Source organism: Hippopotamus amphibius, chromosome X (genome assembly GCF_030028045.1).
Source record: "Hippopotamus amphibius kiboko isolate mHipAmp2 chromosome X, mHipAmp2.hap2, whole genome shotgun sequence".
Lineage (NCBI taxonomy): Eukaryota > Metazoa > Chordata > Mammalia > Artiodactyla > Hippopotamidae > Hippopotamus > Hippopotamus amphibius.
In genome coordinates this window covers 23,055,041-23,081,679 of record NC_080203.1, presented here as the reverse complement: position 1 = coordinate 23,081,679, position 26,639 = coordinate 23,055,041, and the positions used below count along the sequence as shown (strand labels likewise).

The following is a 26,639-nucleotide window of genomic DNA, read 5'->3' as shown; positions in this document are numbered from 1 at the left end:
TGACAGGGAGCCAGCAGAGGCTGCCTGGAGCAGTCGAGTCTTCTCCACCCAGCCTAACTCCTGGAACCCTCAGAAACGAAAGACCAGAAGACTCTCCATCCACCAGCTGGACGCCTCCTCCCCACTGCAAGCCCCCACCCCCTGGCTGCTCCTGCCCTGGAAAGGCCTGGAAGAAGACGCCAAGGAAACAGCCCTGCCCACTCTCCCTTGGCCCTCCATCCACCCAGCACGGGCATCTGAAGACCCCATGGCCTGCGCTTGCTGGGGCTTCTACCCCTGGCTTGCCCTCCTCTGTGGTATGTGCATCCCCCGTCTCTCCCTCCCACGCTGGGAAGGCAGGTCCAGCTGGAGAGCAGCTCTGGCCTCTCCCCTGCGGGCTCAGAAGGGGTTGGAGTGAAGGCTGGGCCTAGGTTGTCTCTTTTTTCTCTTGATCCCTCTCTCTATCTTAAGGAAGAGGAACCCCAGGGTCAATCCTGGGGACCCTCAAGACTCATCTCAAGTCTACTTTGGGCCCTTTCCATTCCCACCTGTTAAAGAAAAAATGACTCTGGCACTTGTTAAAAGAGTAAGGAAGATTTTATTCAAGACTATTGCAATAGGGGCGCTGCAATAGGGGAGAAAAATCGGGCTCAACTCTGAGTACAGCAAAGATGGCTGAGGACTTCTTGTCAATAATCAGAGTGAGGGGGTCAGTGGATGGAAAATTGCCAAGAGGAGACATCGAGGGTGAGGAGATTGTTGCTAAGCTGACTTAATAGGATTCTTGCTGAAGGCCGGGTGATCAGATATCAAGGATGGGAGATGAGGAATTTGATCAGATATTAAGGTTGATGAGATACTGAGGGTGGGCAATTCTCTCTAAACTGACTTAGCAGGATTCTTGCTAAGACTGGGCAATGCAGGCCCAGTAAGGACAGGATGGACGTGGAAGTCAAGGACTAATAGAGAAGAGGGCTTGGAGGAGCCTAACTAAAGTTTGGTCCTTGTTACCCTTATGGTGTCCCATTTGTTCTCTTTGGTCACAGCTCAGCATTCTCCACATCCCCCAACCCTGGCCTTAGGGAGGGAGGCCTCCTTCCCTTTGCTCAGTACCCAGTTCCTGACACCTCCTCCGTGCCAGGCCCTGTGCCAGGGACCACAAAGTGGTTCAGCTGCAGAACCTGCCCTTGGGAGTCACAGCCCTGGCCTCAGAGAACACCAGTTGGGGTGTCTAGAGGGACATGGGTTGGCTGTGTCTTGCTCCTTACATTGGTGTTTTAGCGCCACCATTTTGCCAGAGATCTGTTCCTACAGAAATGAGTGTTCATTTTCTTAAATCAACAGGGTGGGTCTCATCTCCCCCTTGAGCTTCTGTGACGAGGAGGGACAGGGAGGCAGGGCTTTCATGGTATTAGAATCCAGCTGTACTCCCTCCATCAGAAAGCAAAAGTAGAGTGTCTCCCCAAACTCAGACCCCCGTTACCTCTGGGGAAATCCCCCCTAAAAGGTGGGGGGCTGGCGGGAAGACCTATCAGAGACCCTGGGACTTTCAAGGTGTGAAGGCCCAGAGCCTGAAGGACTTAGCCCAGTGCCTGGCATGTATGTAGCAGGCACTTAGGAAATGTTTGCTCAACGAATACTGGGTGAGTCTCCTTGGGACACATCAAATTTGGGGCCAAGCCTCAATTGGAAACTAAGTCTCTATACATCCTGTCCCTTCTGGGGCTTTTTTGTACTCAGATGGCCTGGGTTCAAATCCCTGCTCTGCCACGGACTCACTGTGGCAAAACTTGGGTGAGTAACTAAATGTACCTGGGCCTTAGCTTCCTCCTCTGTAGAAAGCAGACAATGATACCCACCTCACAGGGTTGTTGCAAATATTGAAGGAGATACTGTAGATAAATTGCTGAGTTCAGTGTCCGGCACATAGTAGGAGCTCTTTAAATGCTAACCCATCTTTCCCCACCAGGGGACGATGTCACCCTGGGATTGCCAGTCTTCTGTAGCCTGGAACGAGAGGCAGAGATTTGGATTGTAAGAACTGGTACAAGAGGGCCTTGAATTTAAGTAAACCCAATATATATATAATTAGATTTACAGAAGGGTAAAATGAAGGTGGGGTGATTATTTAGCGAGATCCTCTAGAGCATTTAGGAGAAAATCTGATTACAAAAATTTAATTTACACACAACTTTTCCAGTTCGGTAGACCCTGAAAAGACCCAATTAGATTAGAAGGAAAAAATTGATTTAATGAGCACTAAAACCCATCCAAAAGTAGCAATCACTTGTCAATGAAACAGGTTTCTTTGATTGTGACCCAGGGTGCCATCCAATTCAGCCTGATTTCCTATGAAATGTAATTATTTTTATCCTCAAGTAGAGTTGGACAGCATCTCCTGCTTCAAAGGATGGAGGCCCTGCGGGGACCGGGAGGGGGCTTAGGGGAACCTGTCCCCGTGCTCTCTGGGATCTATTTGGTCTCCAAGTGACCCTGGATTTTTCTCCGGTTTCTAGCTTGTGCCTGGGGCCACCCAAAGTCACTGGACCTGAGAGAGGATGTGAGAAACTGTTCAATCAGCCCTCCGGTGAGGCCCTGCCTCTGCCCCACCCCCACCCCGCCCCACGGCTCCCACCTTCCTCCCCATCCCCCATAGGCCCAGCTGCTAGCCTCACCCTCTACCAGCCTTCCTCCTGATTTCCGGACTCTGGGGCCACTGTTTCTGATTAACCTCCCTCGGGGCGGGCGGCACATTCTCAGGTGTCTGACATCCGCTCCCATCCCTCCCTCCCAGCCATTCCCACGGCGGGTCATCTCCTTCCCTCCCAGCCTGAGCCCAGGCAGCCCCTGCGAGAGGGAGAGAGGAGGGGCGGCTAGGAGGCGGGAGGCCCCTAGCTAACCTTTAGCTGAGGCTAGGCAGAGGCCGGGAGGAGGATGGGAGGTAAGAAAACAACAATTCTAGAGGAACGGGGAGGAGGGCGGAAGAGGGCTAGAAGAGCCGCGGAAGGTCAAGAGAGGGAGGCCTCGGGTGTGAAGACTGATGAGAAGGCCCAGCTTATTGGAGCTGAAAGGTCCTCAGCTCCCTAGCTGGAGACCAGAGGGATTCTTTCCACAGCTAGATGAGAGCACGAAAGAGCTTCCCCAGACAGGAGCAGGCTAGAAGGTGAGGGCTTGTGGGCCTGCCAGCAGGTCACTAAAGTCTCAGGACAAATGGGATACATCTGCTTGCAGTGTCCACTTTATGAGACCACTGGGGCAGGCAGGTAGGTGGGGCAAACCACATTACTTTTATATTAAAACAAACATGGATGTATCCTGGAGTAGAAGGCAAAATAAAACACCCCCACGTTTTATTTCTAAGATAAAATAACTTTAACAAAATGTCTGTCTTGGAGACAATCTTTCTGGACAATGTCTCAAACTGCTGGGGCTGCTCATTGACTCTCTGCCATTTGGGACCAGTGAGTGGAAACTTGAAACAAGTCCCCAGGGTAGGGCTGCCAGATGAAATACAGGATACCTAGTTACATCTGAATTTCAGGTAATGAATAACGTTTTTAATATAAGTATGCCCCAAATAGTACATGGGATGCATTCATATGAAAACATTATTCGTTGTTTACCTGAAATTCAAATGTGACTGGGTGAGCATCCTGTATTTTGATTTGCTAAACTGGCAACTCTACCCCAAGGTATCCAAAGAGGGACCATCCCCCGGGCCTGGCCCATGGCCAGGGCTCAGACCCCTGCAGTTCTTACCCACCTCCTACCCCAGACTCAGGTCCCATTATTGTCACAAAAAGTCTCTTTCCGAGTTCATAAACACCTCCATCGCCACTCAGCCCAGGTACCTTTATCTAGACTAATCCATAATGTCAGCTTCTGCCCCATCTCCCTCTAGGCTGGCCCAGCCTACTCACCCTCAACCCCTGCCTAAGGAGAGGCTGGGGGCTCCGGTGACATTTTCTCTAAGCAATGTGTGTCTGTGTGTGTGTGTGTGTGTCTTGGTGTCTTCCTGTCACCTGTCAGTACCTTCCAGTTACTGCAGTCAATACCACAGAGCGGCTCATAGCCCTCCGCCAACAGATGCACATTCAGAATCTCTCTGCCTACGTCGTTCCTGACACGGATGCCCACATGGTGAGGAATGGCTCCTCCCCCCCCAACCCCCCCCCCCCCCGCCCTCTCTGCAACCAGGGTCTGGCCTAAGAGAACAGTCCACAAACAGGATGCTGTTAAGACTCAGAAGATGGAAGACAGAGAAAGGATTTGACAGGCAAAGGGAAGGAAGTGGGGAGCTCGGACACGGGGGTTTTAGGGCAATTGAAAGAATGTATTCCTTTACATAGGAGAGAAGACATTGCCAAATCTCCTTGACCTCAGGCAATGAAACTATAAACAACTTCAGAACAATTTTGATCAATTCCTAGATGGCAGATCCAGAATGAATGTTTAGGATACCCCTGCCCTAGGAGGTTAGAATGTGGGCTGGGAACTGAATTAGAAGAACCCTGAGCTCACTCTGGCTCAGTCCTTCCCATCGGCTGATGGATGGAGCGCTGAAATGATCCAGCGTCCAAGACTCCACAAGTTTGGGGTGTAGGCTGGGAGAGGGGGAGCAGACAGGAAAGAAGATGGTCTGAACCAGAACTGCTTTTCCCAAAGCAGCACCCCTGCCGACCCATCCCACCCTCTCCCACCCTGGCTCCACCTCCACCCCATCCACCTTCCCAGCACCAGCCCAGTTGGAAGAGAAGGCATTTTCAGCATCAATACGTTTACTTGAATTAGTTTTCCCACGTGCCGAAAAGGGCTAAGAAGCTTGGGTAAGTGTCTGACCTTCTCTGAGCCTCAGTTTCCTCTACTGCAAAATGGGAATAATGAGCTCTGTCTCCAAGGATTATGAGAACCAAAATACAATAATGTGTAAAGCTCTCTGCTGAAGTTATTTATGAGGTACCCATTATCCTGTGCTAGACTGGGGAGGGAGGGGGACAGCTGGAGGGGAGAACCCAGAAGAACCAAAAGACATGATCCCAGACTGCACAGAATTTGCATCCTGGCCAGGGAGACAAGACTTCTTTGCAGAACAGTCCAGTGCTGGACCGTGGGGTTTTGACTCCAAAAAATACAGTTGTTCAAAGGAAGGGAAGATCCTGAGAGCTGGGGGAGTTCCAGAGGGCTTCCTGGAAGAGGTGCCCAGCATGCTTGGGCTTGGGGAACTAGTTGAATCTAACCAGACAGAAATAACTGGGATGTGGTTGGGGGCCTTCCATGTGGGGTGTGACTCCATGAAGAAGGCTAATGACGGTGTTGTTGATTTCCTAGAGTGAGTACATCAGCAAGTATGACGAGAGGCGTGCGTGGATTACAGGCTTTACAGGGTCTGCAGGTGACGGCCATTACCCAGTCCTCGTTGCTTCTGTTGGGAGGCCCAGAGTGGTCAGAGAGGCCCCGATGTGACTAGCTCTCAGCAGCCAGGACCCCAGGACCTAGCGTCCAGAGGCCCCTTCTACCCTCTCTGCCTCCCCTCCACCACACCAAAAGTGGTCACCAGGGCACACACCTCACAGCCCACCAGCCACACTTCTGCACGAGGCAGATGGCCCTCCTGACTACTTTCCTGTGCTCGCTGCCTTGGCCACAGCCAGGCCAGCCTAGCACTCCCTGGGCTCCATTTCTGGGACAGTTGCTCCCTCTATATCTAGCCACTAGGAGCCCAGTGACTCCCTTCACACAATGGCTCATTTGGGAACAAAGTTTTACTTTGCTGGCCCTTTTATGGATAACGTCACATCTCATGGCCAAATGAGACACAAACATAGAGGCCCTTTATGGGGTCCCAGTTTTGGAATCGACCTCCCACCCTGATCCTGGCCCCTTGAATGAAACCTAAGCTTCCCTTGCTGATCCTTAAACACCCCTCCCCTGGGCTTCAACCTGCCTGGCTTGCCCATCATGGGCCCTTCTTCTCTTTGCAAAAGTCACTGGGTTTGGCCTCTCTGCCTGCTCTCAGCTAAGCCCCTGGCTTAGTGTCCCCACCAGCCACCACATCTTGATACTGACTGCCACACCATCTCCGATGAGAGCACCTACATGTAGCATCGACTTTTTTGGACAGCCAAAAGCAGGCCCCACTTGTCCTGCTAAATGCCCCCTTAGGAGAGGCCCTCGAGGAAAAGCAGAGATGCCCAGCTCAGGACACCTTTCCGACTTCCTTCCCCCTAACACTCTCTTTAACATCTCCTGCTTCACTTCCTTCCGAGGGAGGAGAGTGACAGCTCTTTCCAGAGGCCCCTTGTGACTGTCAGAGCCAGCACCACAAGGCTAATGCACTGACTAAAGCCACGCTCTGCACCAGCACCCTCCCCTCCAAGTTTCTCTGTTCTGCCCCAGGAATCGCTGTGGTGACCACGGGGAAAGCAGCTCTCTGGACCGACAGCCGCTACTGGACCCAGGCTGAGCGGCAGATGGACTGCAACTGGGAGCTCCACAAGGAAGGTGAGAGGACGGCACAGATTTGTTCCCCAAGCTCTGGAACCCAGAGTGAGTTCGGGAAGGTAAAAGTGAGGGGGTGCGTGCAAGACCATGTTGGGAAGCTCAAGAAATTTGGAGGCATCCCTAACCTTTGAGGCAGATATCATGGAGGACAGACATGGCAGGACTGTCACAGACAGAAGCCCAGCTGCAGGGCCTGGGGTAACCTCAACGTCCCTTCTTGTCTTTCTCTCAGTTGGCACCACTCCTGTTATCACCTGGCTCATCACCGAGATTCCTGTTGGAGGGCGTGTGGGCTTCGACCCCTTCCTCTTCTCCATCAGTATGTTCTTCCCTCAGTCCCTGCATTTGTCCACACCAACGAAGGAGACTCAGGCCCCCAGGATGTAAAGAAGCACACTTGGTAGAAGGAGGTGCAGGGTGACTCTAAAGATAGAGTGTTTGAACTTGTGGTTGCAGAATATTTTGCAACAAGGGTGTATTCCTGGATTGTGTAATGAAAATACATTTAAAAGAATAAATATAGATTTTTTTAAAAGTCAGGACTGCATAGACCCAACCTAGAAGTCTCAGCGAATCATTAAGTCCTAGCCAATGAGTGGCCAGGATGTCCTTAAACCTAGAACCATCCTCTGTGCCCTGGAACTCTACCAATTGGGGCACTAGAGTCACTTGGTAGCCCTCTTCTGGAAGGCAGCTTGGAAGGGTCAAAGGAGTTGAGAGGATTTCTGAGTAGAGAAGCACAATCCCTGGGACTTCCCTGGTGGTCCAGTGGTTAAGACTGTGCTCTCCCACCGCAGGGGGTGTAGATTCAATCCTTGGTCAGGGAACTAAGACCCTGCATCCCACGTGCCACATGGCGTGGCCAAAAAATTTTTTTAAAGAAAGAAGAAGCACAGTCCCTTCCCCTCCCCTCCAGGAACACAGCTCCCTGAGCTCTGGTGCCCCCACCAGCTGGCCAGCCTGCCCCCAAAGGTGGCCTCCCCATGAATATGTACTGAAAGGCTCCCACTTCAGATCTGGCTTCTTGGCCAGCCTTTCCAGTGGCCTGAACCTCACCATTCCTTTGGGCTGTGGCATTGAAGTTCAGTCAGACAGACAGGACCGAAAAGGGGGCCCCACAGCCACTGGCACTTAAAAAGGCGAGCTTAGCCAATTTACCGTGGGCAGCATTGGGGTGGACTCAGGGCACTTAGGCTTCAAAAACTGAAAGAGGAAGATGAGAGGGCAGAGCCCAGGAGAGCCAGGCTACTTGGATGGTCTCTGGCAGCTGGGCTGCAGGAGTGGAAAGGGAGGCAGAGGGGACAAGAACTAACTTTGCCTGAGTCACAATTTTTCCTGAGGTATAAACAGGCAGGAGACAAGTGATTGCTTTCTGTCTCTGCAGACTCCTGGGAGAGTTATAGTGTGGCCCTCCAAGACTCTGACAGAGAGCTGGTGTCCATCACTGTCAACCTTGTGGACCTGGTGTGGGGGTCAGAGAGGCCTCCAGTGCCAAGCGAGCCCATCTATGCTCTGCAGGAGGCATTCACAGGTGATTCCTAAGCTGGTTCTCTTTCTCAGCTTGGAGCAATACAGGCCCCAGCTGCTGCTCCTTTGGCTGAAAAATTCATCCTAAGAGATCCCAAAGCAGTGGTTTCATGTGCATCGACTAGCTTGGGATGCTTTTTTAAAATGCAAGTTTCTAGGCCCCCTCCCCTCAGAGAGTTTGAATCAGAATATCCTCGGGCCATATTTAGAAAATGCTGGAATAAAGAGTGTCAGGATTTGAAGCAAGAGGGAAGGGGAAGGGGGGAAACAAGGGAGTCAGAGAAAGATGGGGAAAAAAAAACTACCCCTTTGAAGAGAGGAAAGAAAAACATGATATGAGTTGCTTGTCTGGTAGTGAAGACTGGTTTGTATTCAATCACTCAGACCTTGACTTCTGGTCCTCCTGTGATGTAAAATGCCTGGGGTCAGATGGGCTGGCATGGACAAAGGAAGCAAAAACTAAGCTCAAGGTCAGTCCATGGCACAGATTAGGGTTCAAGTTTTGGCCAGACCACAAAGGAAAGTCAACTGACCCCCAAAATTCTAACATCAATAATCTTGACCCCATTGACATCATTTAAATATGTCATAAAAGAACAGTGCGCTCTATGATTCTTGTAAGTAGTAACTAAACTGACCGGCCCCAGGCTAGTGATTATGAATCAGTGTTTTAGCCACCACAACCCCCAGCTTCCCTAGGAATTCTGAACGAGCCCATGGACTTGGATTCCTAGGAACATTGAGTAATCTGAGAGGCCCCTTTCCACACACAGGTCTATGCACACTTCTTGTTTGGAAAGGAATCCAAGAAATAGGAGAGAAACTTCAAAATAGCGGGTCTGATGAAACAAGTCAAAATTGTGTCCAATTTTCTTTATCCATTCTGGTGTAACTTGCGGAATCTTTCTGCATCTTGACGCAGTTTTTAAAGAAACTTGCTATCCAAGACAGTTCCATCATAAATAAAACTCATCCCATTCAGATAAAGAAGGGTGCAGTTATGTCAGGAAGAGGAACGGATAAAGGGGAAAACCTTCCAGGGACTGGGAGAGAATTCACATGGGTTTTATCACTTCCCACAAGTGAGAGGACGCCAAGCCACCACAGGCTGCTAGTCTTCAAGGAAAAGCCATCCGGAGTCAGAACTGAGCCTGGAAGCCTAAGAACAGTCTCTAAGCTTAGAGAGACAAGAGAGACTTTCTTTCCAGCCACTCACAGGTTTTAAAGGGGACAAAGGGCAAAGGGGAGAACATGAGAAGAATTACTCAAAGATACCTGTGTGTATCAAACAATTTAAATTGGCTTTCATTTGTTGTCTCAAAAATGTATGACATCCATGAACCTTGAAGACATAATTCTAAGTGCAAGAAGCCAGCAAAGGCCCCATATTGTAGGATTCCATTTGTGTGAAATATCTAGTATAGGCAAATCCATGGAGACAGAAAGGAGATTAGTGGTTGCCGGGGGGTTGGGGAGAGAGGGAAATGGGGAGAGACTGCCTACAGGGTTTCCTTTTGGGATGATGAAATGTTCTGGAATTAGATAGCAGTGGTAGTTGCACAATTTTGTGAATGTTCTTAAAGGCACTGAATTGTGCACTTTAAAATGGTTGAAATGATACATTTTATGGTATGTGTGTTTTACCACAATAAAATAAAATAAACCTAAAAAAAGTATCCCACCCAAAGCTTTGGTTCTTGATGAATAGTTTTACCTGCTTGAAGGAAGATTTTTTTAAATTGAATTATCTATGCTAATCTCTGAGCCCAACTAGGACCCTCAATGCTTACGATCTTCTGCCAGCAAATTCCTAGCCCTGCCTAGGGGCAGACTCTTTAGAAGGATTACAAGGAGCAGGAAAAAATGATGAAAACCCAAGGCCTAGAACCAGGATACAAGCCTCCCAGAAAGATCAGCTGTGTGACACAGAGTTTAAGGACAAGGCTGGAGACTAACAAGGTTAGCAAGATAGTCCAATGTCTATACCAATTAAGAGTGTGAGCCATGTAGTCAAGCAGGCCTGGGTTCAAGTCTCAGTTCCACCCTTTGCCAGCTATGAAAACCATAGATAAGTCACTTTACCTCTCTGAAGCCTCAATATCCTTATCTGTAAAATGGGCCAAGTGAGGATTAAAACAATGTACACAAAGTGCTTAGGCCAGACCCAAGTGGCTTTAGTAAGCACTAGGGTTACTGCAGGGAAGAGAATTAAACATGGCCCAGCCCTATCCCTTTGCCCTTCATCTAGGGCTGCTCTCCTGATCTCTGTTTTGCATGCTTATTTGTTAATCAGAAAGTTACACCAGACTTTCTATACACCAAGACACCGTTCTACATACATTATAAATATTAGTTAGTTCGGACCTCAGAACAACTCTACTGAGGTAGACACTATTATTATAATCCATCCCCATTCTACAGATGTGCAAAATAGGGCACAGAGGGGTTAAGTAATTTTCCCATGGTCACCCAGCAAGTAATAACAGAGCTAGGATTTGAACCCAAGCAGTCTGGGTCAAGAGCCCATGTCCTTAATGACTACATAAGTAAGAGTTTGGTTAAAGAAAGGGTTCTACTGCTTTTAAAGGAATGGAAAACTTATTGCCCTGAGGGAGCCCTCTCAGGAACAGAGTGCCAAAGAGAAGGTAGATCACTTATGCTTTCTTTGGGCTCTTTTGCTTCTAGGGAACGCCTGGCAGGAGAAAGTATCTGGCATCCGCAGTCAGATGCAGAAGCATCGTGAGGCCCCAACTGCCGTGCTTCTCTCGGCGCTTGATGAGACGGCCTGTGAGTATACATTTGTGGATGCGTGGGGGTGCCTGGCTTCCCCCCAACCCCCAAGCCTCCTGGGCCCTGCAGCACAGGACTCCTCCCCGAATAATCACATACCCATGGGTTCTGAGAGCTCCATGGTCATAGCCTGCAGCAACCAAGGTGAGGGCAGGAGCTCACGTCTGCCCAATAAGGAAACCAGGAAGCCCCGTGCAATCTGGGGCCAGCCTGCGGGCCATCGGAGGACCCGGCGACCACAGCAGCAAAGACTTCTGTCTCATAAAGGGAAGGAGGCTCGGCAAACACCTTCCAACCGCCTGGCCACGAGCCCAGGGCACTCACAATTCTGGCTTTTGCACCCCGTGTGACCCTATTCTGTCCCATCGTGGCTCAGCACTTCTCACCCTGACCCCAGCTCCGAGCTTCAGATATCCTGGGAACCCACCGACACTGCCGTGTGGACTACCAGCTGGGTATCTGCCTTTTTCTGGGAGAAAGTGTCCCTAGTGCTCATGAGTGCTTCAAAGACCCTCCCCAACTCTGGAAAGACTGAGAAACATTAGGGGCAGAGGATGCGGGAGTGCTGCTGGGAGTCTGTGGGGGCCAAAGCCAACAGTAGGGCAAAGGTGTCATGTGTACTTGCCTCGGGCAGGTAACCCTCAAATAGTCATCAATTCTCTTCCCCAGGGCTCTTCAACCTTAGAGGCAGTGACATCCCTTATAACCCCTTCTTCTATTCCTACACGCTGCTCACCGACTCCTCCATCAGGTAGGGCTTGTCCTTGGCTTGCGGTCACAGACTTTCTCCAACTTCTCACTGCCCCACCATGCAGCCTCCCCAGAAGCGGGGTGCCTGCCCCAGCAGGACCCTCTAGGAAGCCTCCGATCAGCTTTCCCTGACCCCCTTGACCTCTGTTCCCACGTACTCCAAATCTGGTCTGCTCAGCCGCCTGGCGCGGTCCTCCTCTGACTTCCAGGAACAAAGCGCCTCTGCTCTTTTGCATTGTCCTTAGAGACTCTCTGGACCCTCCCCGTCTTCCCTCTTCACCCAGATTATTTGCAAACAAGAGTCGCTTTAGCACTGAGACCCTGCAGTACCTGAACTCTGGCTGCACGGGTTCCCTGTGTGTGCAAGTCGAAGATTACGGCCAAGTCCGTGACAGCATCCAGGCTTACATCTCAGGAAACGTGAAGATCTGGATCGGGACCAGCTACACCTCGTATGGGCTCTATGAGGTGATACCCAAGGTGGGTTTGCCAGGTCCCGGCTCCTGCCAGGCCCTCCCAATCTCCCCCTGCAACCGCCCTCTGCCAACAGCCCTGATAAGTCTTGACCTAACAGGGGAGGGGGTGGGAAGAGCCCCTCAGCCATTCTGGCAGTTTGTCAGTCAGCAAAGGTGCAGCGAGTCCCCTTCTAGGCCTCCCTGGGAAGAGACAGAAGGAGAAGTAGCAGAACATCTGTCCACAGAGAGCTCAGAGATTGTCAAGGAGGCTGGGGGAGTATAGGCTGGTAGAGCAGAGGCTTTGAGGTCACCAAACCTGAGAATGAGAACTGGCTGTGCAATGACCTTGGACAAGTGACTCAGTCAGTCCGGTTCTCTGTTTCCTCACCTGTAAAATGGCACTAAGAGTCACAACCTCAAAAGAGTTGCTCTGAGGAGATTTAAAGGAGACAGTGCATACAAAGCCCAGTGCCTGACGCACAGCAGGCACTCAATAAGTGGTAGCTCTTATAATATGAGATGCACAGAAAACACACTGTTAGAACAGCCCACAACTGGCAGGGACCAGGCTCAGATCCGTCCCAGAGCTCTGCTGGGATCCAGGACCAGGGAAGGAGGAGGAAGGAAGGGAGGGAGAGAGGGGAGGTTAGGCTGGACAGGGAAGACTAGGAAAGCCCTGCATAGTCAGAAAGCACATGCGGGAAGGGCATTACTCCAGGAAACGGCAAGTCTCAGCTGGAATTTCCTGCCAATCCTTCTCAAACACCACAGTGCCCTAGAGAGGGCTCCCAGACTGCTTCCTCTCTGTCCCTCACAGGAGAAACTTGTAGCAGACACCTACTCCCCAGTGATGGTAACCAAGGCGGTGAAAAACAGCAAGGAGCAGACCCTCCTCAGGGCCAGCCATGTAAGTCCATGGGCAGGCAGACACACGACCCTCTGGGGAGCTCCCGGTCTGATGGGTTACGAAGGAGACCCTGCCGGAGGAGCCTGAAGAAGGTCCTCAGTGAGACAGAGAAGTGGACGCCGGACTCCTGGGCAGCCACTTGTGCTCCACCCCCTTGTCCCCAGCATGGTTCAGTGGTTTAGAGCCTGGGCCCCAGAGCTACGGTGTCTGAGTTCATATCCTAGTTCCTCTACCCATCTCCTAGCTGGGTGACCTTAGGCAAGTCACTTCACCTCTCTGGGCCTCAGTTACCTCTTCTGTAAAAAGAGGATCATAACTGTAACCTATAGCAGAGGGTGGTTGTGAGGATTAAAGATACATATCTACATTATATAGTAGAAATAATATACAATAAATCATGTATGTTTAAATATATTAATTGTAATACATAATTAATAGAAATATGGTGTTGTACACATGTGCATATATATATAATATGTACATATAAAAATATAATAAATATATAAATATATGATACTTATATAATAATTATATAGTTCTATATGTATAAATATAATTATATATTTTCAAATATATATATATATTGCTTTGAGCACCGCCTGACACATTCCAAGTCTTAAATAAGTGTTGGCTATATTAATTTCTTCAGCCCAGGGAAAGAATGGCTTTCCCCTTCGGATATTCCTGTTAAAATTAGGTTATGCTGCCTTATTTTTGAAAACTTCTCTTGTGGAAAATTTTAAGCATATACAAAAGTAGAGGAAATAGCATAATGACCCCAGCAGCATCACCCAGCTTCAATAATCATCAACTCAAGGCCAATCTCATTTCCTCTACAACTCCACATTCATTACCTCCACTCCCTGTCCTCGGCTGCTGGATGATTTTAAAGCAAATCCCATCTGTCATATCATTTCTTATATCAACATTTCAGTGTCTCTGACAAGACAAGAACTCTTTTCACAACATGACCACACTCTGATCATATATATAAACATAAATAAGAATCCCTTAATATCATCAAATAGCCAGTAAAACCCGCACGTTTTTAAAGCTCAGCTCCCAGAGCTGTCACCCCATCTCCTTCATCCCAGAGCCCCGGCTGAGACCATTCCTCAGCCCGCTTCTCTGCTTGCCCCGCTCCAGGTGCGGGATGCTGTGGCTGTGATCCGCTACTTGGTCTGGTTGGAGAAGAACGTGCCCAAAGGCACCGTAGATGAGTTCTCGGGGGCAGAGCTGCTGGAGAAGTTCCGCGGGTGAAGGACCACAGCCATCCTTTCGGCGGACTGTCTTAGAGTGGGGGTGGGGGCAGGGAGGGAGGATTGGTCTCCTTACTTACAGGGGAAGGAAGACCTTCCTTGTATTTAAGGACCTCTATGGAACAAGGAGTGACAGGTTCTTGGGTGCTCAGGAAGCTGGGCAGGGGTATTGGATGACATTACCCAGCTCTGCTGAAAGCCGGACAACTTGAAGGGCCACAACCCAACAGCGCCCCCTAGTGTCTGCTTCGGGCACGGGCCGCTCTCTCTGTGGCGAGGCCAACTCAGGCCAGGTACCACTTGAGAATATCAGGTTGGGGAGGGAGGTTCCCTGAGGGCACACTTAGCCCAGGATGCTGCTCTGGCGCTGGGAGAGTTTTCAGATACAGGGAGCTAGGTTTCTTCACTCTTGTTTTACTAGGAACTCACTTTGGGACACAGGGTCTCGGTTTTCCCATCTGTAAAATGGAGGTAGATGAGGAATAATTGGCAGCTACAGTCTCTCCTCTGACCTTGAGGGGCCTATAAGCGACAGGTCAGGGTTTGGGACGTGATAGGAAGTGGGACTGGGAAAGCCAAATGGAGCCTGGCTGAGGTAGAGGCAGCCGTGACCTTCACTTGCCCTTCTTAGATATCCTAAGCCTAACCTAGTCCCTGGGCCCATTCATTGACCACTCCTGTCTTGTCCTTTCCAGAGAAGAAGAGTTCTTCTCCGGATCCAGTTTTGAAACCATCTCTGCCAGTGGCCTGAATGCTGCCCTGGCCCACTACAGGTACTTCAGAAGAAAGAATTTTCTGGGCTTCTGTGGAGAACCTGAGTCCCTATTTAAGTTTTGAGGCCTTTAGCATTTGGGGGGCTGGGGGCGGGAAATGGAGCCCAGTCAGGTGTTAGGAGTCTCCTTTGAATGAAAAGACTTGCATAATTTCCGTGCCCAAGAGGCTGGGACTACGTGAGCACTCAGGGCAGAAGGATCTGGAAGGAAGATGGGGCTGTTGCTGGATGTTTTTACTCGGCTTCCTGTGAGTTATTTAATTCTTAAAGCTCACAAGCACATGGGGAGAGGGGCCCATTCACTATGCCTGAACCAACCAAGTTGGGCCCAAGATGTAGGCTGGCCAGCTGTTTGGCTCCATAGAAAACAAACACCTGCAGGCCTGCCTGATGAAATTTGCAGGTAGAGGGGTCAAGCCAACCAGATGCCTCAGCCTGGCAAGGGCAAAGCAGGGAGAGGACAGATACCCTCCAAAGGCTGGCCTGGACTATCCCAGAATTCCCTCCCCTGGCATCCCCAAGCCTTTAGCTGCCTTGGTCCAGCCCCTTCTCCCTACTAGAGAGTAGTAGGGTAGGAACCCCTCAACCCTACCAACTCCTGATCTCCAACCTCACCCTCAGGTACCCTCCCTTCCTATGCCCTGGCTTCTAGGGGCATCTGCGTCCAGACCCAGGTCCCTCACAGCCTTCCTGCAGGGCTTTCTGTGAGCCCCTTCTCTGCAGGCCTGTTTCTCCTGATATAAAAAGAGATGGGTGCTCGCTAAAGCTCTCCTGTCTCCCACATTTGGGGCTTTTTCCTTTCTCCCCTCCCTGGGGACTAAGGCCTTGCCTGGGGAGGTGCAGGATGAACAGATGTGCACTGAGGATATTAGCAGCAGAAGCTCAGTAGTTTTCCAGGGCCCTTTGGGAGACGATGACTTCCCCAAAGGAGTTAGCTAGAAGGTCAGCCCTGGGGAGAGGAGGTTCCTCTGCTTTCACTCAGGATGCCCACCCCACCCAGCTCAAGGTTAGGCTGCTCCTTTCTCAGCATCTCTCCCCTCCCCAGCCCCACCAAGGAGCTACACCGCAAGCTGTCCTCAGATGAGATGTACCTGCTGGATTCGGGGGGACAATACTGGTATGTACTCCCCACCCCGCCCTGGCCCAGCTGTCTCAGCTCAGCCAAGAGCCAGCCAAGGCTTTTCCTTCCTGGGCATGGATCCTTCATCTGAGAAAGGAGAGGCCTGGATTGAACGTGCCTGAATATCCTTCCCATTTTCACACGTGGGGGTCCCTGCCCAGTGGGCAACGGACAGAGGCCAAAACAATGGGGCTGCCCACAGGTGCTACCCTGTGAGAATCAGGAAAAGACTCCCTTGTGCAAGTAAAATGTTTTTTAAGCCCAAACATTATTACACAGTCCGAACAGCAATGCTCAGCAGCCCACCCTGGCTGCACAGACACTGAACCCATTTTCTAAGCCACTCATGCACACCCTGGACACGTCCCACACACCACCAGCACAATGCATAGTCCTCAGCCCCTCTTCCCTCATTGCACGGTTAGGTGACCATGGGGACTGGGGGCAGGATCAGGCCTTCAAAAGCAATAGGGAGGTGAGTGAAGCAACCTCAAGGGATGCCTGCAGCACTGTTGGAACAGGGCACAGCCGTCAGCATGGGGACATGTCTGCGAGTAGACATGTGCATGCTCTTTTGGGTGTGTGCATGACCACAGATTGGGTTATGCAGGAGGGCACTATCCCCTGCTCCAGGACTCCACAATCTGTGTGTCCACCTGTGTGCCCTCTATGAAATTAGTATATACCCATTCAGTGAATGGCATTTCTTTAGAGGTATTACCTTTGTACAGTGCACAACCTGAACACCCGGACATGACAGCAATGCAGAATAGGTTAAGCCCATTCCTTCCAAATATATGACCACTCATTCACATAGGAGCTGAGCTGAGATGGGCTGGAAGATTTTCTCTTCTCATCTAGGAAGCAGGTGGACTGTGGGAAACTCAGAGTAGGGGAAAGGAAGGGGTGTACTGAACTGATGGAGGAGCAAGGAAGAGTTTCCCATCCTCTATTCTGCAGTGAATGTGCTAATGACAAAGGCCCTTCACTTAGCCTTAGCATGGCTCTGGGAGTCAGCCTGGCAGATGCTCAGCCTAGCAGCCTTCAGTCACCGGCGTGGCGCTGTGTGTACTTGAGATGGCTGTTGTGCAAAGGGGAAGTGAATTCGTGGGGTGTTGCTGGATTGGGGCGTGCTCACACAGGGTGAGGCCGGGGAAATGGTCACCTCACTTCCTCTTCTCTCCTTCTAACGAAGTCAGCCACGCCCTGTGACCTGCTCCCAAGGAGGAGTCCCTAGGGCCCTGGGACATTTCCACCCCCACCCCAGGGGTGGCCACAGGGGGCATCCTGGGGGAACAGCTGCAGCTGGTGGTTGGGAGTCAGACTGTCTGGCTTCTGGCAGCTTCGGTTCACTGGGACTCTGAGCAATTCCCTGGGGCAGATCCATGTTTACAATGGAGACAGCTGTGCAGAGCCAGTGCTTGCGCCAGGCCTGGCCTCCCTGAAGCTCAGAGAGGGAGATGGCCTCGTGGACTCAATTGCCTCACATGTGAAACGGGGATAATGTGGTCTGCTCTGCCTCCCTCCCTTCTATAAATGGCAAATAAGCATATGAATGTGTGAGAGTGTTATGGTCTCTCTGGACCTCAATTTCTCCATCTGTAAGAATGGGACGATTCCCTCCTGCCTCCCAGGAAGCCTGGAGGAAGCCTTGCTTTTAGAGCCAGCCTGGCCCAAGGAAACCCAGATTTACAAAATAGCCAAAATGGGTGGTATGGGGTAGAGGATGCATGTGGGGAAGCGGGCTTCTCAGAAAACATAGTGATTTTGAACGTGATAGCTTTTAGAGCCCCTTCATGCATAGATGCTAAGGATGGGACTTGCATGAAGGCAGCCATCTTCTTTCTTTCACCTCCCTCCCCTCCCCCACCCCAGCCCTGCCACTCAAACCCCAGTGGAAAGCATTTGGGAAGCACGTGGCCACGATCCCTACCCCAAGGTGTTCAGCAGAGCTGGACATGTTGGTTGTCCTTCTCCACAGGGACGGGACAACAGACATCACCAGAACAGTCCACTGGGGCACCCCTTCTGCTTTCCAAAAGGTAGGCATTGGACCATATTTCCCTACCCACGCCCACCCAAGGGAAGGACATCCAAGCAACCACTCCGCCAAGAGCCATTTGGTTGTACAGAGGCTGAAACTGAAGCCCAGGGAGGTTAAGCAGTTTGCCCAAGGTCACACAGCACATTAGTACCAGAAAACCCAGTGCTCCCAACTACTTCCCCAGAGATATTTCAGGCCCCCAGCAGGGCCTCAGCCCAAGCTTATCATGATCCCATTTCAGTAACTCAATGAACAAATACATATTTAGTACTGTCGGTGAGCCTAGCACTGTGCTGAGCAGAAAGCAGGAAGACAGGCATTCCATTCCAGGGGGAGAGAAGTGGCACCAGCCAAGTCTCCGAGGTGGAAAGGAGCTGGCGGGTTTCAGGAAGCAGAGAAGGCTGGTCCGCTTGGGGTCAAGGTGGGGACATGGTCTGGGGGCCTCTGGGTGGGTGGAGAGCAGGGGCCACATTCATGCATTCAGCATGTGGACTGTGGCTCAGACATTGTGCCAGAAACCGAGAGAGAAAGGAAACAAACGCTGGTCAGGCCTCAAGGAGCTCAGTTTAGCGAGTAGATCCATTGCCCCTAGCTGTCATGCTCCAGATGACAAGCCTGTGTGTGTGTGTGTGTGTGGTGAAGGGGACTCACCACAGCGCCACAGGGAGTGACCAGGAGAAGAGGCCACTGTCAGCCCACCTCCCTCCCTCTTTCCACAAGGTAACAGCTCCAACAGAGCAAGACTGACCTGCCAGTTATCAGGCCTCAACCTAACCATAAGGCCTTAAGAAAAGTAAAGGGCGATCATGATAATGGCATTGAAGGACGCTGACCTCTGTGTGAACATTTACTCTGTCGGGAGCACCCTACATGCACAAGTCTACCTAGTCCTCCCAACCACCCTATGAGCTGGTACTATAATCATCCTGTTATAGACCAGGAAACTGAGGCACAGAGTGGTTAAAATCACTTGTCCAAGGTCAAGCTTGTGAGGGGCCATGGCCAGATTCCAGCCCAGGGAGTTTGCCTCCCAAACCCCTTCTGTCACGGCCTCAGCTCACCCCCACCTAAAAGAGTCCCTGTGGACCAGCCAAAGGCAACTGCCTGGACCAAGCTCCATGAAGGTTCCCCTTGGCCTCCTCCAGCCATCTTCCAGAACCTGGGTGACCACATATGAGCGTGCCCCTCCCCCCGCACATCCCCCGACCCAGGCCTGGCCCACACACCTGTGTGCACGCAGGCCGAGCAGCTGGAAGCTCCCAGCTTCCTCCGCTGCGTGCCACATTCCCTTGCCCTCTCCCCATCAGGAGGCGTACACCCGTGTGTTGATAGGAAATATCGATCTCTCCACACTCGTCTTCCCAGCTGCTACATCAGGTGGGTTTTGGAAACCAGGAAACCAGGCTGGACCCGGAGCCTCAGGCCCTGATTTCACTGCACTCAGACCCTGGGAGGCTAGTGGGGCAGGAGTTATATCATCATCCCGTCCACTGTATAGATAAATCTAGCCCAGAGAGAGAAAGCGACTTGCCCAAGGTCACACAGAAGGTTAGTGGAAGAGCCAGGCCTTGAACCCAGGCCTCCTGTCTCCTAGTCTAACTCGGGAGCTGGAGCTGGAGCTCAGGGGTGGGGCGGTCAGTGTGGGCTGCAGCAGTCATGGGAGGATCCCTGGAGGGAGTGGGTGTCTTGACAGATGGGGAGATGTAGGTGATGGGTACAATGTAGAATATACTGGAGATAGGGCATGGTTCCCTGCCTCTCAGGGGTCCCTCTCCTCAGGCACCAACCTGATGGTTGGTCTGGAAAAAGAGAGCAGGAAGGGGCAAAGCCAGTAGTCTGAGGTCCAGCCAGCTGACCAGAAGTCATCTCTCTTCCAGGGCGGGTGGTGGAGGCCTTTGCCCGTAGAGCCTTGTGGGATGTTGGCCTCAATTATGGTCACGGGACAGGCCACGGCATTGGCAACTTCCTGTGTGTGCACGAGTGTAGGTATCTCCTCAGCACTCCCCTGGAGTCCCCCCTCTTATGAAAGAGGTGGAGCGTTTCACAGGTATGGAAATGACCGGGACCCACAGAGGTGCAACCACTCATCCACGGTTACCCAGCTGGTGGGGCGTTGGTGTTCCACAGGGTAAGTGAGAAATGCTGGCAGTTGGCCACTCCAGCTGGCACTTGGGACAGGACAGCCCCAGAGAGAGGAGAGGCAGGTCAAGGCCCAGGGGCTGACTGGTGTAGACCCCAGAGAAATAAAAGCCAGAGCCAGTCTGGTCCATACCAGTCCCAGGTAGACAATGATGTGGTGGACACACTCTGCTAGGGACCCTGGTTACCTGCTCTTCCCCAGAACCTGCTAGTTTCCAAGCTAGGGAGTGCAGGAGAGCTGACTGTCCCTGCATCTCCCCCTCTCCCTTTCCAGGGCCAGTGGGATTCCAGTCCAGCAATATTGCCATGGCCAAGGGCATGTTCACTTCCATCGGTATGGCTCTTGGGGCTCCTCCAGGACTGCAGTCTAGGGAACGCCAGCCTTCAGGGAGCACAGCCCCGCACAGGCCCACCCCGGCTCCACCACTGCACTCCCTCATCTCCCCACGCCCAGCCCCGAATGGGTTGTCCCACCATAACCCCAAACCCCTTCAGTTTGTATGCTCACTTTTCCCATGGGAGTTTGTTTCCAGCTGTACATCCAAACTCCAAAGTCTCCAGTCAAGTGCTGGGGTAACAGGACAGTGGCACACAGGGAGTGGGAGTGCCTTGGGACCCAAGTGGGCTCTTAAGTCTTCCCCACTGGGTTACAAGGGAGGGTGGGGGATCTAAGGCCTGGCAGGTGGCCTCCGAGTAGCCACAGAGCATCTAACAGGTGGTGGGTCTGCCCAAGTCAACAGCCGGGGGCAGCTGGGCCCTCCAGCCACTCCTCAGTCACTATAGGAAAACTAGGCTTGGGTACTCTCCCCTACTTAATGTCACCAGCATCTCTTGTGTCTCCCAGAACCTGGTTACTATCAGGATGGAGAATTTGGGATCCGTCTTGAAGATGTGGCCCTCGTGGTAGAAGCAAAGACCAAGGTAAAGTGCCACCAAGACGGGCTGGAGGTGTGGACAACGTGGCAGTGACTTTGGGCTGCATGGGGGGTAGGGAAGGTCAAAGGAGAATTTAATGTATGGTCATGAATTTATTTGGAGTCTTCCTTAGCACCAGAATAATTCTATAAATCAGTTTCTCAAACCTGTTTGTACATTAGAGTATTAGAATCATCTGGAGGTTTTTTTTTTCTTAATGCCACTGCCCAGGGCCCACTCCAAAACAAATGAATCAGTATCCCTGCCCTAAATCGTTGATTCTCAATGCACATAATAATCACCAGGGGAGCTTGTTAGGTATAAAGATTCTGTATAATAACAACCAACAAGATAAAATACCTAGATATGAACTTAAAAAGACTTACACAGAGAAAATCTCTACTGAGGGACATAAAAAAGATTTAAGTAAATGGTGCTGTCTGGAAATAAGCCTCAATATTATGAAGATGTCATTTCTCCCTAAGTTAATCTACAAATTCAAGACAACCTCAATTTCAATGCTAACTGGATGCTTTTGTATATTCACAAAATGATAGTAAAGTTTATTTGTAAAAATAAACATGCAAAGATAGCTAGGTAGCTAGGAAAATTCCGGAAAAGAAGACCAATAAGGGAAACTAGCCCTTGCAGATATTAGCCCACACTACAAAGCTGCCATCACTAAAACAGTAAGACACCAGAGATGGGAAAGACAGATGGACCAGTGGAACAGAATAATTAGTCCAGAAATAGATCCTCTAATTTCCATAAACAAGATGGAATTTAGTTTACTGTAAAGCTGGTGCTTCAAAACAGTAAAGAAGAGAAAGATTGTTTAATAAACGGGTGGGGGGACAAATGGCTAATCATTTGGTGGGGGGAATTAAACTGAAGAATCTCACTGTTACACTAAAATAAAATTCCAAATGGAGCAAGGTTTAAAGGTGAAACCATAAAGGATCTAGAAGAAAACCTATATGAATTCATTTATAATCCCAGGGCGGAAAGGGGCCTTTCTATGTAAGACCCAGAAGTCATGAAGAAAAAGATTGATAACTCTAATTCAATTTAATAAAAAATATCTCTATGGGAACAATACCATAAATAAAGTGAAAAGATTTATGACAAATATAGCATGTACGTCAGAGAAAGGGTGAATTTCCTTCTTTTACCACAAGCTTTTAAAAATCAAGACAAAAATAGGGAAAACAGAAAAAAAACGGTCAAAAGATGTAAAGAGGCAATTCACTAAGATCAACACAAATGGTCCATGAATGTGAAAAGATGCTCAGCTTTATTCTTAAAGAAATACAAATCAAAGAGACAATAGAATACCTTCTGATTGAGCAAAGCAAGAGACTTTGATGATACCCAGTGCTTATGAGTTTGTGGGGAAAAGGACACACTCATATGTTGCTGGGGGAAGTACAAATTGGTACAACCTTTTGGGAGGGCAGTTGATAATATCCATCAAAATACATATTAAAAATGCCTGTACTGGACTTCCTAGGTGGCGCAGTGGTTAAGAATCTGCCTGCCAATGCAAGGGACACAGGTTCGATCCCTGCTCCAGGAAGATTCCACATGCCACGGAGCAACTAAACCCGTGTGCCAAAAAAAAAAAAAAAGAAAAATGCCTGTACCTTTTGTCTCAGCATTCCCACTGCCAGATATGTACCTTCTGGATATAGTCCCAAAATGTCAGTTTATATAAAGATGTTTATATGATGATGTTGATTATAGCATTCATGGCAATAGTTTAAAAGATGGAAAGAGCCTAAATATTCATCATTGGTTAAATAACCATCTGCATACTATGGACCCTTAAAAAGAATGAGATTCGGGCTTCCTAGGTGGCGCAGTGGTTAAGAATCTGCCTGCCAATGCAGGGGACACAGGTTCGATCCCTGCTCCAGGAAGATCCCACATGCCACGGAGCAACTAAGCCCGTGTGCCAAAAAAACAAACAAACAAAAAAACAAACAAAAAAAGAATGAGATTCACCTCCCTGTGCTAATATGAAGCACTCTCCTAGGTTTACTATGGGGGGGGGGGCGTGCAGAAAAGTGTATAGTAGGATCCATTTTGCATGAATTTTTAGAATATACACATAGGGACTTCCCTGGTGGTCCAGTGGTTAAGAGTCTGCCTGCCAACGCCAGGGATGTGGGTTTGATCCCTAGTTAGGGAACTAGGATCCCACATGCTGTGGCCCATACACTCTAGAGTCCACATGCGGATATATATATATATATATATATATATATATATATATATATATACTGTATATGCCAAAAATGTTTTGAGGGAGGAAACCGGACAGGGAGGAGATTTTCCATTTTTATTGAGTATCTTTTTGTAGTTTGAATTTTCTAAGCACATATATGCAAGAGCTCTCTGGGAGATAAGAATTATGGGCTATTTCTTCTCTACACTTATCTTCACAGATACATCAATTAGTTGCCTCCTTAGTGCAGTAGGCAGCGCGTCAGTCTCATAGATACATCAATTGCTAGATAGATAGAGATGTGGATAGAGAGATAGAGATATGTAGATAGAGATGGAAATTCACTAGAAAGATATAAAAACCTAATACTTACCTTAAAATTATTTAAATGTTAGGTTCCCAGCCCTGCTCTCACTCCGGTGATCTGGGGTGTGGGAATCCACAAGCTCCCTTGGCACTCTGGATACACACACTTTGAGAAACACAGGCCTAAGTCTAACCTTCAGGCATCATGAGGGAAGCACCAAAGATGGGTGGCTAAGTGGTAGACACGGGGGTGGCCAAGGGTACTGTGGGGAGTTCAGGCTTGACCAAGTCAGTTCCCTGTGCCCAGGGCTTCTGGGTAGAGTGTTCCCTCTGTCCCTTTGGCCTAGCTCCTCCCCTTTGCTCACTTCCTACTACCTTACCTGTGGCCCCCCAGTACCCAGGGACCTACCTGACCTTTGAAGTGGTGTCCTTGGTGCCCTATGACCGGAATCTCATCGATGTCAGCCTGCTGTCCCCCGAGCAGGTGAGCAAGTGCCCCTCGGCGCTATCTGCCCTTCAGCCCACGAGCCACTGGCTGCCTTCTCCCTGGTCCTGGGACTCTCTCGCCTCTGCTCCCCCTACCCCAAGACCCTCTGCCTCTTCCCCTCCCTTGGGAGGGCCCACACGGGTGGCACCTAGAGGCACACACTAGGGCATCCTTCCCCTGCTTACGCGGTGATGGCTTGGGACCTATGGGGAGCTGTGGGGACCTGGGTCTAACCCGCACTGGATGGCTCCAAGCCCCCACCCCTTGGCAGCTTGGCCTGAGGCAGCCCTCACCCCTCCTACCTTTTGCAGCTCCAGTACGTGAACCGCTACTACCAGACCATCCGTGAGAAGGTGGGCCCGGAGCTGCAGCGGCGCCAGCTGCTGGAGGAGTTCTCCTGGCTGCAGCGGCATACGGAGCTCCTGACTGCCAGGGCCGCTCCCACCGCCTCCTTGGCCCCTCTGATGACAGTCTCCACTCTCGCCGCCATCCTCGGCTGGAGTGTCTAGCAGCTCAAGACTCCCCTCCTGACCCTCTTGCTCAGCTCCCCTCTCCCCCCACCACCCATGCCCCAAGAGCCCCTGCCAACCCATTGCCTGGAAACCACCACCCTCAGCCTCCTTCTACCGGGCCAAGCCCTAGGGGTGCAGGGCTTCTGGATCACAGGCAGCACCTCCCCTGCCCACCCTGCACCCTGCCACCCGGGCTTGGACATTTCACCCTCAGCTCCCAACCCCCAGCCCCAGGATACAGGAGCCAGTTAGTCCCTTTCCTCCCGTGAGCCCAGTAGGCCTAGCCCGTAACCTGGCAGAGCCTGTTGCCCCTCCTGCCCCCAAAAGACCAGTATAAGACAGTGCCTTACCCCCCCGCCCAAGGGGCTCCATGGCCCTGGCCGAGCCCGACCGTGTCACCACCTGCTGGACTGAGCCAGACCCACACTGGCTGACTTGTTGGTCTTCCCGCACCCTTGAGGCCACCTCTGGCCACCCCCACTGTCCCTGGCCCTACAGTGGCCTCCTGGCTGCAGCCCACAGGCTGAAGGATAAAATACTACTTCCAGACTCCCCGCTGTGCCTGTAGCAATAGAGAGAGAGAGAGAAAGAGATGGTGGCTGCTGCCTTCCTGCCACCCCAGGGTCAGGGAGACCAGCCAGGTGAGGGGCACAGACACCAGCCCCCCCCACCCACGTGTCAGCCCATCACCCTTAAACCCTAGGCAGGGTCCATGCCAATTGACAGCATAGGGAGTTAAGCCATAGGAATCTGGACATGGGGTAGGAGGGGACGCGAGGAACACTCTAGAATATGGCCCTACCCACAGTTGGGAACAACCTGAGCCACACTGCCCAATCACAGACTTCCTGGCATGTGTGTCACCCTTTGAGCTTTCAAAAGTGCAGCCAGTGGGACAATGCTGTTAAATCCTCCAGCATCCTTAGGTGACCTTTAACCTGTGTGGGCAGAATCTGGTTTCCCCATTTTACAGATAGGAGAACTGAACTCCAGATGGGGTGGAACCTGCCCAAGGACACAACTGTGTTTGGTGGGAACGTGGCAGGGCCAGAATGGGTCAGCAGTCCTGCTTTTTTGCCCTTTGGCACCGTGCAGAATCCCTCAGCCTACCTCCCAGCCCCTTCCACGTTCACCAAGCCCGCTGCTGGGACAGGCGGAGGGTGGGGAAGAGTTGTCTCTGGCCAGCCCAGCCGTTAGCCACCTGGGTTCACATCCTGCTAAATGCTTAAAACAGCCTGGCAACGAAGCCTCCCTCTGGGTTTTGCATTGTCTGCTGTGCAGCCGGAGACTGCTGTTACCTGTGGGTTTTGTGGTGGGGGAGGAAGGGGAGGAGGTGAGGTGGGGGCAGGGATGTGAGGCTCCCAGAAGCTCAGTTGGGGAGCACATGTGTTTGAGAGTGCAAGTGAGCATGCGTGCATGTACGTGGAGTCGCATGCATGCCACGCCCAGCCCAGCACCTCCTGTGCCGAAGACTGTGTAGCCTTGTGGACGGGACAAGAGGAGCCCCATGCTGGGGGATTTGTCAAAGGCGGTCCCGGAAAGCTGGGGCCAGCACCAAGGGAGCAGAGTCAGGGGAGGAGAGAAGCAAGTCTCTGGGGCAGAGTGCTGGGCAAAGGCACCAGCTGAGGAGTCCCCCGGGGTGGGGGGGACCACCAGGCCTGGCTTGCTAAGCGTGAGGGTGACCTGTGACAGTTATCACCACTGATACTTGCACTCAAAGGCCCCAGCTCTGAGCCATCCTCACTGAAAGCCTGTAGCACCCCACAGTGGGCCTCTGTTTACTGAGTCATTTGCTCCCTCACAAGCTCACCCCACAAAGACAGCTGCTCATAATAAAATTAATCGTCGCCATCAGCTTCATCATAGCAACCATCCAGTGAGTGTTTACTATGTACCAGGCACTGTGGTTTACATGCATGCTTTTACATTTTTTTATTTTACTGTGGTAA

The 26,639-nt window shown here is 51.0% G+C and overlaps 1 protein-coding gene across 1 annotated transcript; it reads left to right on the top strand.

Moving 5' to 3' along the window:
• Positions 1 to 26,639, top strand: XPNPEP2 (X-prolyl aminopeptidase 2). Its single transcript, XM_057718302.1, has 21 exons — positions 1 to 296; positions 2,496 to 2,566; positions 4,009 to 4,119; positions 5,308 to 5,371; positions 6,376 to 6,480; positions 6,713 to 6,799; positions 7,865 to 8,011; positions 10,693 to 10,794; positions 11,467 to 11,548; positions 11,832 to 12,027; positions 12,820 to 12,909; positions 14,056 to 14,165; positions 14,864 to 14,941; positions 15,986 to 16,057; positions 18,042 to 18,102; positions 19,412 to 19,481; positions 19,982 to 20,086; positions 20,518 to 20,577; positions 21,088 to 21,164; positions 24,086 to 24,175; positions 24,490 to 26,639. Exons 1-21 carry the CDS (start codon positions 248 to 250, stop codon positions 24,685 to 24,687), a joined length of 2,025 nt encoding a protein of 674 aa, XP_057574285.1. The 5' UTR covers positions 1 to 247; the 3' UTR covers positions 24,688 to 26,639.

What these genes read in the sequence shown, in the direction of transcription:
- XPNPEP2 (XM_057718302.1), top strand. Translation starts at nt 248, where the DNA reads ATGGCCTGCGCTTGCTGGGGCTTCTACCCCTGGCTTGCCCTCCTCTGT. An exon ending in AGGCTTTACAGGGTCTGCAG is followed by an intron (nt 5,372 to 6,375) that starts GTGACGGCCATT and finishes GTTCTGCCCCAG; the next exon opens with GAATCGCTGTGGTGACCACG. An exon ending in CTTCCTGTGTGTGCACGAGT is followed by an intron (nt 20,087 to 20,517) that starts GTAGGTATCTCC and finishes CTCCCTTTCCAG; the next exon opens with GGCCAGTGGGATTCCAGTCC.